This window comes from Neolamprologus multifasciatus, chromosome 4 (assembly GCF_963576455.1).
Source record: "Neolamprologus multifasciatus chromosome 4, fNeoMul1.2, whole genome shotgun sequence".
Classification (NCBI taxonomy): Eukaryota; Metazoa; Chordata; class Actinopteri; order Cichliformes; family Cichlidae; genus Neolamprologus; species Neolamprologus multifasciatus.
In genome coordinates this window covers 14,640,000-14,653,016 of record NC_140442.1, presented here as the reverse complement: position 1 = coordinate 14,653,016, position 13,017 = coordinate 14,640,000, and the positions used below count along the sequence as shown (strand labels likewise).

General features: G+C 44.1%; 1 protein-coding gene across 3 annotated transcripts in view; it reads left to right on the top strand.

Annotated features, from left to right (window-relative positions):
- The window catches only part of glis2b (GLIS family zinc finger 2b), a 30,050-nt gene extending 17,073 nt beyond the window's left edge, over positions 1–12,977 (top strand). For 2 of the 3 annotated variants that reach the window (XM_085157916.1, XM_085157917.1), the window contains exons 2-7: positions 4,615–4,809; positions 4,895–5,025; positions 6,377–6,532; positions 6,630–6,763; positions 6,855–6,973; positions 7,399–12,977. In XM_085157916.1, coding sequence (XP_085014042.1) covers positions 4,632–4,809; positions 4,895–5,025; positions 6,377–6,532; positions 6,630–6,763; positions 6,855–6,973; positions 7,399–8,144 — 1,464 coding nt within the window. In that variant the 5' untranslated portion in view covers positions 4,615–4,631 and the 3' untranslated portion in view covers positions 8,145–12,977. The remainder of the gene's footprint in view (positions 1–4,614; positions 4,810–4,894; positions 5,026–6,376; positions 6,533–6,629; positions 6,764–6,854; positions 6,974–7,398) is intronic. The other variant, XM_085157919.1, reaches the window with a different exon arrangement.
- Positions 12,978–13,017: the final 40 nt, after the last annotated feature.

Sequence of the window (13,017 nt, the reverse complement as noted above, 5' to 3'; positions counted from 1 at the left end):
AAATGCTACTCAGTACCATCACAGATCCAGGTTTTCGAACTGAGTGTTGATCTCAAGCCAGGTGGTCCCTCTCTTGGCCAGAAGAGAGAGGGTCAATGTTTTCCAAAAATAATTTCCAATTTCAATTCGTCTGACCACAGAACAGTTTTCCCCTTTACCTCAGTCCATTTTAAATGAGCTTTGGCCCGAAGAAGACAGCGGTTTTTCTGGTTCACATATGGCTTCTTCATCGCGTGATAGAGCTCTAACCTACATTTGTTCATAGTACGGTGAACGGTGTTGAAAGACAATAACTTCTGGAAGTTTTTTGAGCCCATGCAATGATTTACATGACAGAGTCATGCCTGGTGTTAATGCAGTATTGCCTCAAGGCTTGAAGATTTTTGGTCTTTTCCCTTGCGCACAGAGATTTCTCCAAATTTTCTGAATCTTTTGACGATATTATTTATTTTGAGCAACTCTTGTCTCTCTAAGATGCTGTTTTTATATTCAGTCTGTTGCCAGTGAACATAATTAGTCAAGCTGTTTCTTTTTACTACCCCTTCCTTTTCCAGCCTTTTGTTGCCCCTGGCACTTTTTTTGACGTATGCTGTTGCCATCAAATTCAAAATGAGCTGACATATGTTTTAAATGGTGCATTTTCTCAGTGTAGACATTTTATATGTTTAGTATGTTCTAGTGTTAGTGGGTTTATGAGATTTGCAAAATCATTACATTCTGTTTAGTGTAATGGTATGCACAAGGAGCAGCCAGCAGAGAAGATCTTTAGTGTGTGGAGACCCTGGTAGTAGCTCTCTGCTTGACATCAGGTGCCAAACAAATTCTATGCCAATGTTATATGGATTCAGAAATTCCATATCCATTCCTCATTGCATTTTGTAGCATGGATCATAATGCCGATGGGTCCCTGCATAAGACTGAGCAGGATTTATAGAAAGGTTAAGCTGATTCCTGGTCTGCGCCTCGGGGTGAGAGCTTTTACGCATTTAAAGTGGATGACAGGCGATTTTCTGCTACTTTGGCCAAACAATAAAGCCAAAAAATTTCTTGGCAAGCATGTGTGGTAGGAGTTACAGCAAGTTAGTCATAGCCACCCAGTACAGCAGAGAATGGGAGTAGTATTAACTGCAGCAGATGCTCATATTCACTATGAGATTTTTAAATATTTATTTTCACAGTTAATGACAACAAACTCCACTTGACAGCAATTACCAGTAAAATCCCGCCTTTATTGTTAGCAATATTCATTATGTGTCACCATATAATTTACAATAACCGTGTGATTGAAAACAATAATAAGGGAATCTTCTCGTTTGGAGGTCTGCACTGGTGAAGCGAGAAGCATACAGCCGGTTAAGGACTAACGCGCAAAATCTCAGGTTCTGTGTTTTAGTGCGACGCCAACATTTCTTTAACCCAAGAATCTTTTACATCATGCGAGTCATTTAACAGCTTCACATTTTTCATGTGTTCATTGGTTGTGTGGTTCACTATATTCTGGACAATGTACACAAAGAGTTTATTTTAAAGCAGAATGCATGATTGTCTGGTTTTTTTTATTATTAGTTTGCTTATAGGAGGTAATATTTTATTTACCCACTGATGCTGGCTTTTGGAATTTTTTTTCCCAAAGAATTGTTGTAAGATGTGTTTTTATGTGCATGTGAGGAAAATGGGTGTCTCTTCATGCATCACAGCTCATCTCACCGATGATGCTGCTCTCATACAGTGCCTTCTTCTGTTTGCATCAGTACGTGTGTGAACTATCATCCTCTTATCTATGGCTGATTGAGTCTTTACACCCCTCCCAACCCCCTGGCTGTGTGTCTGTATTTGTGTGTGTGTGTGAGCTGTTGGCAATCCCTCGTTGGGATGGCGAACCTGGTGACCTCCCTGCTCCATGCCTCCCAGAAACAAGGGCTTCTCATGTGGCTGCTAGCCAGTTGCACTGAAAGCCCACCATTCACGACTAGCCATCCCTTCTATGAGTGTGTCTCGGCATGTGTGCGAAGGAGAGGGGGAACAGATGGATAATTTTTGAAATTACAGTTTGAGCAATTGCTTGTATGCATGTATGAGCAAGCATGTATTTCTGCAAGAATCTGTGTGCATATGGTATACACTTTATAGACACTTAAAATAAGAAATTATAAAACTATGCAACTGTACAGATGGAGAAGATGTTTGTGTAGAGAAGCACTGAATTCTAGGACTTTAGGTTCAGAGGATAGCTTGGCTTAAACATTCAAAATTGTATGGCATAGACTGTATGTAAATGATAGTCCCTTTAGCTTTGTAGCTGCCACTATAGCAATGAAAACATTTACATGGCAGGCTGGGATTATTAGTTGTCAGCTAATGCCAGCAACTTTGGTCAGCATACTGAATCCGTAGACCAGGGATTAGAAAGTCATTTTTAAGTGGGCTAGACCAGTGAAAGTCTCCTTTCTGTCAGTGTAAACAAGTTTAATTAATCCCCAAGATATCTTAATAAAAGAAAAAGAAGTGCAATTTTAATAAAACATCTCAGTCTTTCTACGTGATAAAGAAATGCTGCTCCTGGGAAAAGGAAAGAAATCTGTGAGCACAACTCTTTGGGCTTAAATTCTAAGACATGAATGTGGACGATTACAGAAAGAAGAAGTTCTGGTAGCTTATTGGCCAGACTGTCCTGTAATATAAAACTGAAAGTTTTTATTAATTAACAGAAACAGTCTTTTTTTCAGCACTTTCTATAGTAGATAGTGTAAAACCAGGAACTTTCTGTCATTTAATTGTTTATTAATTAATCACTTTATTGTAGCCATGGCCATGCTGGAGTTCTGTCACTTAGAAAAGCTATAAAACGTAGATTTTTCCGAGCCGTTCAGTGGGTCGGTTTGGTTTCTTTGCCGGGCTGATTCTGGCCCCTGGACCTTATGTTTGACATCCACATCCATAGACTGTATGGGTGACACAGATTTTTGCCAATTAATGCAAAATAACATACTAATAAACTGCCAGAATTTCACTCACTCAAACCCAAACATAGTTTTTTTTTGAGTTGGAAACAGCAGAATTAAAAATACTCCAAAACACATTTGAAACTCTAAAATTAAGCATTTATCATAAAATGGGGGTGTACTGAGGTTTCTCACAGACGTCATGTGGATGACACTTAGACATAATAGACATGATACAACCATCGGTTACTAGTGAAAAATATGTATTCCCTGACTGGATAGCAGTGGTTCCTGGAGGTTGCCTGCTCTCAGTGGGGGAAATCAGATTCAAAGAGGGCAATGTACCAAAAACATCTTAGTGATTGCTTTGGTTGTTAGCAGATTACTAAGGTTACTGTAGTTTTTCACATATGTCTGCAAATAGTTGCTAACTACTAGCCGAGCAGTAGTATAATTTGGTAAAGTGCAATAAAGAAGTGTTGCTAGAGTAAAAGCTGTGCCTCAGCGCAGCAGCCAGCTTGTTTCATAAGGTGCAACTTAGACTTTGAGGGCAAATGGTCTCCATTTATGCTTTCAGTACAGCTCAGAGTGTAGCTCGCCAACGTTTGTGGACAAGTCCATCATTTCCATTCAATCTATGACTGCAGTAATATGATAAAGACCAAACCAACCTCAGGGTTTGGAGTGGGTGTGCTGGGTTTATCATAACTGATTTAAGCTCCGACAGCTTTCATACCCGGCCGCAGAGTCAGCGCAGAGTCAGTTTGTCTACACCTTCTTCCCAGTAGGCCACAGCAAAAAACCAAAAAAACCAAAAAAACAGAGCAATGGCCACCACCGTATGGTAAACAGCAGGGGTTTACAGCTGTTGAATTACCTTAGTCTCCTTAGGACAGAAACTCTTTGTCCCTTACTGTGCACCACCTGCCTGTGGCCAGTCCAAGTTGCTATTGAGCTGCACACCAGGGAATTTAGAAAATGAACTGAAGCTGTAAAAACTGGACCACAATAGAATTCCTAATTCATTTAGTCAAAAGAATGTGATTTTTTTATTTAGGAAGTTATTGTTAAGGATTTGAACTCATAAATATAACAATGGGCTTCATGGAGGTGTCCAGTTCCTGAGTCAGAATGAGAGTTAGAAGAAGAGTCATGCCCACAGCCCCCAGTCTGGGTCCAGAGGTCAGTGTTTTTAGAGGAGGGAGGAGATAAATGCAGTGGGTACAGCTGAACTTAAAAACCTTCAGGGTTTGGTCTCAAAGGTCTACGGCATCTGAAGGTGCACGGTCTCAGGGGTGGGGGTGATGTGACGGAGCGAAAGAGTGGCCGAGGGGTGGAGAGAAGTCAGGCTAGCGGTGGGGGTGACCATCTGGATTGGATTGTAGACATTCCTCAGGATGAGTGTTCGTAAAGGTCGAAGAAAAAAAAGAAGAGGGGTCACTGGGCCCTGTGTGTGTGTGTGTGTGTGTGTGTGTGTGTGTGTGTGTGTGTGTGTGTGTGTGTTTATTTTTCTTTGGCTTACTCGGTGTTTCAGTTTATGATTGTGGTCGGTTCGGCAATGTTTAAGGTATTTCTTCCCCAGTGGGATCGTGGAAAGGGAGATACTTTCAACAACATTTACGTGCGCAGTATTGCAGGTGTATATTAACGCCGAGCTTGCACGCACTTGCAGGAGGGAGGTCTGCGATCATGCTGTCGCTGGACGAGCCTCTGGACCTGAAGCTTCCTCGGAGGGCCAATGGGAAGGACAGAGGGCCGCGCAATCCTCCTCTCTCACCGCTGCACCCCAAACATGCTCGCCAGCTCCACATGGCAGATGATGGGACAGCAGTCATAGAGCCTGCCTCACCAGCATCTCCACACACAGGTGAGTAATAACAAACCACAACACAACTGTGTCTATGTTTAAGTGGACACACTGAGGCTAGTGTCCCTGTGTTGTGTTTTCATAGGCGTGCAGGTGGTCCCTCATGATCGAACAGACACTCCCACCCCCCCTGCAGTGGACCTGAGCATGTCTCCATCCTCCCGCCACACCCCAAGCTCTCCAGAAATGACCAACGGAAACTACATCCCTTCAGGCGTGAGTATATCAGTGTATCACACACACACACACACACACACACTCTGACAAGCAAACATAAGTGCTCCAAATCCAGATTTTCGCATACTCTTTTCTTCGTTCACCTCCAAGTTGTTGTTAAAATGAACACCGTCTCTCACTGCAGCGGTGAGTGAGCACACTTTCCTGTCGACAGCTAGGAGTGAGTCAGTCTGCTAGGGTCAGCAAATCAGGAACAACAACGGGTTGTGTCACACTCACATAAGGGAATCAGGCTATGGAAAGGGTGGGAGGCCTCTGTGTGAGACAGAGTGGCAGAGTGAGGGGGTAAAGTCTTATCAAACACCTCTTGTGTCCCCAACAAATACCTTTGTCTGTGCAACTTGGACTCAGTGGCCCTGCTGGCATGATGTGTGTGTGTGTGTATGGATGTTGGTGTGTACATTTATAATCGGATTTAAGACATGCAGACCTCACGCCGCCTAATTCAATTCCCACGCAATTGAATTGAGGCATGCTGGCTGGGGCCATTCAGTCGCCCCACATCTTATTGAGTCTCACACATCCCTCCAACCCAAACTCGCCACAGCACACTTAACTTATCCCTGTGGACATAGATAGGAGACTATTAGTCTATCTTACGATCACACCCAAAAATAAGACATCTTACAAAGTAGCTCACACACTTTTTGCACACAGAGCTGCAGCTCAGTGCAGGGAAACGGTGTCATTTTATGAAATTTGTCACCTGCGCATTCTAACACTGAAGACTGTGATCTCTCTGTACGCCCTTTTTCTCTGTCTGTGCTCCCCTTGAAATCTCCGTGTACCTGTGCGGCTCTTTGTAAACGCAGCAGTTCTCTCCTCGAGCTAAGATAAACTGTGTGTGTGTGTGTGTGTGTGGGTGGGTGAGCTGGTGCATTAGATCTTTGAGCCCCAGCTGAGATCCAGTGAATCTTACATCTCTCATGCCGAGCTCAGGGATGTAGGGAGGTTTTGTAGTGCACAGCGGGAAACTACTAGAGGAAAAGTGGAAGGGATTTTTTTTTGAAGGGAAGGACATGAATCTGCAGTTCAGTACTCCATTGATAAAAAGCAACACTTTTACTTTGTCAGTCAGTCCGTCCATCAGCACCTGTCTGTTTTTCAAATGCAGCGCACTCCACAGCTTTAAAGCTGGAAGTGCAACAGCTAGTACTAAACAGAAGGTTTCACCCTTATACGATCATAACTATGGACAGTGGCAGCTGAGTTTTATTTACATATATCCTTTCATTTTCTGGGTTGTATGATATACAGTAAAGCTTGTGCAGCAGTTTAATAACTCTGTTGCTGTTTTCCCTCTCTTTTTTTTTTGGTTTGTTTTTACCAGAATTCTCATATCTCACAGGCCTTCCAGTTCTTTGTGCCAATAGGACATGGGACAGGACTTCACCTTCCGTCCTCTATGTTCATTGGCCAGACTAGTGACAAGAGATCCTCTCCAGATCTTTCAGCAGATGAACAGCTAGCCTGTCGTTGGAAGAAGGTAAAGCTTTTTCTGATCCCCTTGCAGGGAAGTTTGAATCAAATCAAATCAACTGCATTGTCACAAGATTATATTCAAATGCTTTTCCCTCCCTTAGTGCCATCTGCTGTTTGACTCCCTGCAAGATCTGGTAGACCACGTTAACGACTTCCACGTCAAACCTGAAAAGGATTCTGGGTACTGCTGCCACTGGGAGGGCTGTGCTCGCAAAGGGAGAGGGTTTAATGCTAGGTGAGTTGAAAACGGTTCTTTTTGTCTCTGAGGGGGGAAATTCAACAAGTGAGAAATAGATTTAAAGCTTTTTCGTTTGTGTGTGCCGCAGGTACAAAATGCTCATCCACATTCGCACTCACACTAATGAGAAACCCCATCGCTGTCCCACCTGCAACAAGAGCTTCTCGCGCCTGGAGAATCTCAAGATACACAACCGCTCACACACAGGTCAGTGGTCAGAGCCCAGTGAGTACTGACGGATATCTGAGGCAGTGTTTGCTATACAGTTAAACTGTAAAGTAAAAATTAATAAGGAAGTTCTTTATAATAGTCAGCTTGTGTTTTTGATGGCTTCTATCGAGTCATATTAAATAAAACATGACATTTTGTAAATGGTGGTCTCCATTAGAGTAAGAAAGCAGGCTAAACCGAGCTGTGATCATTGGCTGACTTGTGATTGGAGAGTCAATAGATAACAGCTGTTTGGTTTCAAAAAACTAAGACGATGACTGCAAAAACACTCAGCTTGAGGCTGTGAAATCCTTCGTATAAAGTCTCCACTTAATTCCTACAAAGGCTTTTGTTTTTGTGGAGTAGATTTTTTACGATTTTCTGAATGAATCTAAACATCTGTATCATCTCTCCCCCTGCAGGTGAAAAGCCCTACATTTGTCCGTATGAGGGTTGCAACAAGCGCTACTCCAACTCCAGCGACCGCTTCAAACACACACGCACGCACTATGTGGACAAGCCCTACTACTGCAAGATGGTGGGCTGCTTGAAGCGCTACACAGATCCCAGCTCTCTCCGCAAGCACATCAAAGCCCACGGCCACTTTGTGACTCAGGAGCAGGGCTCCTCGGGTGGAGTGGGCTCCCTGTTAAAGGGAAGTCAGAGCGGGGGGTTTACTAGTGGTGGTGGTGGGAAAGATTCAGAGTTGTCCTATGTGAGCGGAGCCCACATTATAATCCCAGGGGCAGCGGCTGCTCTCCTGGGAGGCCATGCTCTGCAGGGCCTCGGTGGAAGCCTGCCCCTGTCCCCACTCAGTTCTCGGCCCCTGGACCTCAGCACACTGGGCTGTGCCAACTCCCCTCCTGGCAGCTTGGGAGGAACATCCATCCTCTCTTTCAACGGCTCCCCGCTGGGTCTCACAAAGTCCCATCTTCTCTCCCCCGCGTTTCCCTCCTCGGCCCTGGGCCTGCCGATGGTGCCGGTTCTGGGGCCCGCATCCGAATGCGGGCCCCAGAACCACCATGCAAAGAAGGGCAAAGGAGAGGAGGCAGAGAATGAGGTGACTGGGGGGGCCCTGAATCTCTCCACAGGAGGGTCTCATGATCCTTTGTCCTGGGTCGTCATCCCCCCAGGCACTGTGGTGCTCAAGCCAGCTGTGGTCAACTGATACACACACACACACACACACACACACACACACACACACGTTTTACTAACACACATTCCAGAAGAGCTCAGGGGGTCGGGATGGGAGGGTCAATGCCATAGTGAGGGTCTGGGCAGTCAAAGGTGATAGGGATTGGCTCGCACAATCAAATCCAGGCAATGCATTGGGATAGTGACACTTAAAGAATAAAAGCATACTTATCAAATCGGCAATCAGCAAAAGCAAGTGAAAACACTACACCTCACAAGAATGAGCGTGCAACGGAAGCCAATCACATTGTTGGCAAAAAACTAAACTTGAGGCCCAAATGCTCTGTTCAGGAAACTTGTATGTACTTTTAAGGCCTTACAACAGGCTCCTCTTTCCTCTCTTATTTTATACTCTACTCATTCCTGTTTGCTGTTTCTATGGACAAGGACCATGAACGTGACAGTCTTAGTGCTCTGTGTTCTTTAAAAAGTCCTCCTTCATTGACAAGTATTTATAAGACTGTACTTTGACAGTGTGCCTCCAGCTTCGCAGTGAGATACACACACACACACACACACACACACACAAACACACACACAAAATAAGTGACGCGTTCACATTTAGGCAAACAGGGGGATTCTCAAATCACTTTAAAGTTTTGACCTATTTCTCGCAGGGCGCTGTGATTAATATGATCCAGACAAGCTTGCCAAACCAAAGCAAGTGAACTCAAATGTATTTGTGCGGGGGGACGAGACCATTAAACACAGCGAATAATAGCGTCAACTGGCTATAGTATCGAAACCTCAAAACTGCTGCTAACTATTGACAATCTGTCCCCAGTTTGGGGAGAGGGTGACCAACACAGACCAGCCTAGTCCACCAGAATGTGTACGAGGTGTGCAGACTAGGGGCTTTTAGGGGCACAGAGCGAACTGAGGACATGACATAGACAAACGGTGTTACATCACCTGGCAATCACCAATCGATTTTCAAGTGAGATTTAAGGCACTGTGGTGTAGCCGACACCCTCCAACCCCCCTCCTAGTAGGACGTGACACACACGACATCCTGCTTGCCTTTTACAGAACTAGCACTGTTTTTTCTCCTGGATTGTCCAGCTGCTTTCCCGTAATTGAATCAACACGGCCAGTTTGCGTATGAAAGGGCCACTGTGGCGATAAACACTACTGTCTTGTATTTTTTTTTTTTGTAAGTAACCCGACCCAAAACCAGCTGTGAAAAACAGGTGGTCGTCCAGTCGAGGTCCAACCCGGAGCCGTCGGTCGACTATTTGTCCCGAGTTCAACAAGTTTTCACGCTGTGCCAAAAGTACCTGGAAAACTGCAAGCGGGATGTTCGCATTGTGCCACAGAGGAGGGTTGGAGGGGTGTTATGCACTCAGTGCCACATACAGCTGGACTGACTATGAAGCCACACTATTGCAAACTGCCTCAATTTACTCTGTCCAAAGGGGCAAAAATGGACAAAACAACAACAAAAAAAGACTCATTTAACTTCTGGGAAACTTCTTCTCATGGTTTGATAAAGCTGTCGACATGCACTTATCACAAACTATATCCCTTGTGTGTTCTTATGAAATGTTACACGGTTCTTTGATCAGTTGTTTTGCTCTCAGTCCATTTTTTTCCTGCTGTGGGTCCTTCCAGACGCCTGTCGCTCAGTAATTGTACGTGACACTGACTTTGATTGTTGCGTGCACAGAAGAGAGAGGTCGAGGAGCGGGAGAGGAGGATCATAACACAAGGAACATTCCCTCAAGAGACTGACATAAACCCCAGCCCTCCTCTCTCTTCACTCCTCCATCTCTCCCCTCTCCTTCCGCTTCATTGGCTGTCTCCTTTTTTCTCATCACTTTATCCAAGGGGGCGATACATTCAGTTATTGCTGTTTCGTGTTTTTTTCTCTCTCTCTCTCTCTTTTTGTTTTGCTGTTGTTCAGACGAGACATTTTTTCTAATGTTGAAGATGCTTCTTGTGTTCTGTCATGGCTGCTCTGCAAATCAGCTTTCTGCTGTCGAGGACGAGTCTTTCGAGAGGTCGAAGAGTCGAAGAGAGGGAGAGCTGTGGTTGGTTTTCTAGCAGCAGTGGTGCCGAACTGACATCTGGGAGACAAAAGGGATATTATTATAAATCTGATGGGTTGGGTAATAATTTTTAAAAACTTTAAAAATGCTTCAGTAGATCAGTGGATGACACTAAGTCTGTTTGCCAGCCCGTTATTTTGCCAGTAAACCTATATGTAAATAATCTTTAATCTTTCTAGAATAATGAATCCAGTGTGATTCTTTTGCCCCTCAGGATCATTTTAATAATTCAAGTGATCTCTATCATCTAGTGCTGTCATCCACCCATGCATCCTCTTCAGGATTAGTAGGGCTGCTGGCACGTATCCCAGCTTTTACTGGGCAAAAGGACAGCTCACCAGTCTGTCACAGGGCTAACAGAGAGACAGACCACTGTTCACACCTATGGCCAATTTTTTCCATTGTAGTATGTTATCATGTACTTTAACACACTGCCTTTCCCGAGCGTAACCTCACAGAGACAGTTAAGTCCTCAGTGTGGTTTCCTATACAGTGTCACAAACTCCTTAACTCCTCCCCCCTTGGATGCCTTCTATGGGTAACCTTTGTTTCTCTTTGATCTGAGTCTTTTCTGTCATATTGCAGATCTGCTTCCAGAGCAAAATGACTGGGTTTGGATCAGAAGTAAGCTCTGCCTATACAGCTTACCAAGGCTACCCTTGGAAAAAAAACATAGAACCTGCTCTAATGATCGTCAAACAACGTCTTTATTGATATGTAAAGGGCGACGCTGTTAAATTTCTTAAAGAGTTAAAATGAAACCGTGTTGTAAGGAACGGTATCAGTGTTTGGGGGATCTGCTGAACATATATTAAGACTAAGACCATACACTGTGCAAAAAGACAAGGTGGCAGACACAGTGATCTGTAATCTGTTCAGTAGGTTTAGGTTTAAATGAATGATGTCCTTGAAAATGTGGATTTTCTATCAATAGATGTGTACAATTTTCATGCAGAACAAACAAGAGGCAGCACTTCCAAAACTTTACAGATTCTACCAAAACCTGGCAACCCTGATTTCGAGGCCATAACTGCAGATTTGATCCCTTTTGTCTTAAGCCAAAAGGTTGGAACCACTGCTTTGACATTACAGTCCTCCAAGACAAACACACCGGTGTGTGCCACTGAGGGAGTGTGAGCATATAAATGTCTTTATTGAGAGAGTATCTGAAACAAAAAAACAACAAAAAGGAAAACATCTGACTGTGAAATGTTGGGCAGCAGTGAGAGCGTGAGAGCAAAGAGAAAGGCTTGGCTGAATGAATAAATGAATAGACAAGGGACGGGGAGAGATGAGAGCAGAGGCTGTATGCCAGTGGAGGATGGCTGTGCAGCGCAGCCACTCTCCATCTGGCCACCTACCCCAGCAAACGGCCCTCTCAGCTCTGAAGTCGCTGTGCTGTGCTGTGCCCAATGTGGCAGCCACTCAGAGGCATACCAGCCTGCAGAAAACTAGGCCACTGAACTCTAGCTGCCCTCTGGGTTTTTTTCTTTCTTTTTTTTAATAGATTAAACCTACAGGCTCAACTCCCCCACCTCCCGGCCAAAAAGCTTTTCTTGTTTTGACAGGGATAGTAAAAAGGCCACTTTCACAGCAAACAAAACAAGTGTAAAGCCCCGTGCCTGAGTTTGTGCTGCCCACAGGTCCACCAGGATTCACAGCCTACCTGTGTTTCTGCCTCAGTAATTTTGTTAGTCATTATCTCAGAGACCCCCCCCCCAAATCAACACACACACACACACACACACACACACACACCATTGGCCTGTCTTTGGAGTCCGGGTGGGTATTGAATTGAAAAGAATTTCTCGCTCTTTGAGTGGACAATCCTGGCGTGTGATGTCACCAAAACAGGTGTTAAGTAGGCTAGACACGGTTTCCATGGCAACAGTGAAACCCACAGATGCTGCGGCTCTCCTCTTCCTCCTCCACCTCCCCTGTCTGTCTCTTCCTCTTGCTGGTCGAAGCCAGGGACAGAGACTCGGCGTGGCTGCAGAAATCTGAACGATACTGACACGGATCCTTCCAGGGTCCACACATCTTTAATATTAAATAAGCTGTACGATCCATTAACCCTTTGAGCTCAGCCTGTAATAAACCGCCCCCTCCCCCCTTTATAGCGAGTGTAGATAAGGTGATGCTGTCACGTCTTTTCTCAGCGTAGTGCGTTATTCGTCGGTTGTTTTTGGGAACAAAGTCATTGTAAAAAGTCATTCGGAGTCGCTAAAATGTTTGAATTCTAAAATCTTATTTTTCATATAGCATAAAAAGAAAAAGTGGTACGCGCTCCTGCAGATTTTAACACTTCACGTTGAGACACGTGGAGCTGAAATCCAGGGCAAAAAGCTGTCAGCGAGTCGGGTCAGGGTAAAAGGGGCGCCGCTGACCGAAAGTGCTACGGCGTTGCACAAAGGGTTAATGATAAGACTAAGGCCACGCAAGGCCTGTTCCAAGTTCTGTTTTTTTGCACATTTGTGAGATATTATGTCAGTATTTTAATTTTTCCAAGTGCCTTTTTATTATTATTATAGGTAAATATAGAAGTTATACACTATGACAAAAGAAAATGATTATATGAAAATATATTTTTTTTTCCTGGCTTCATGTTCTATGGTCGAACATGCAGAATTTTAGAGTTGTAAAAGTCTCCAATTGGTACAACATAGCGGCGTTCTCCTGTTTTAGAGGAATTTTATTACGATATTGATAATAATGTCAATGAAAACAAAAAATGTTTAATAAAGCTGCATTTGATACTTTTGTGTGCATTTTCATTTCTATCTCACATATACATTA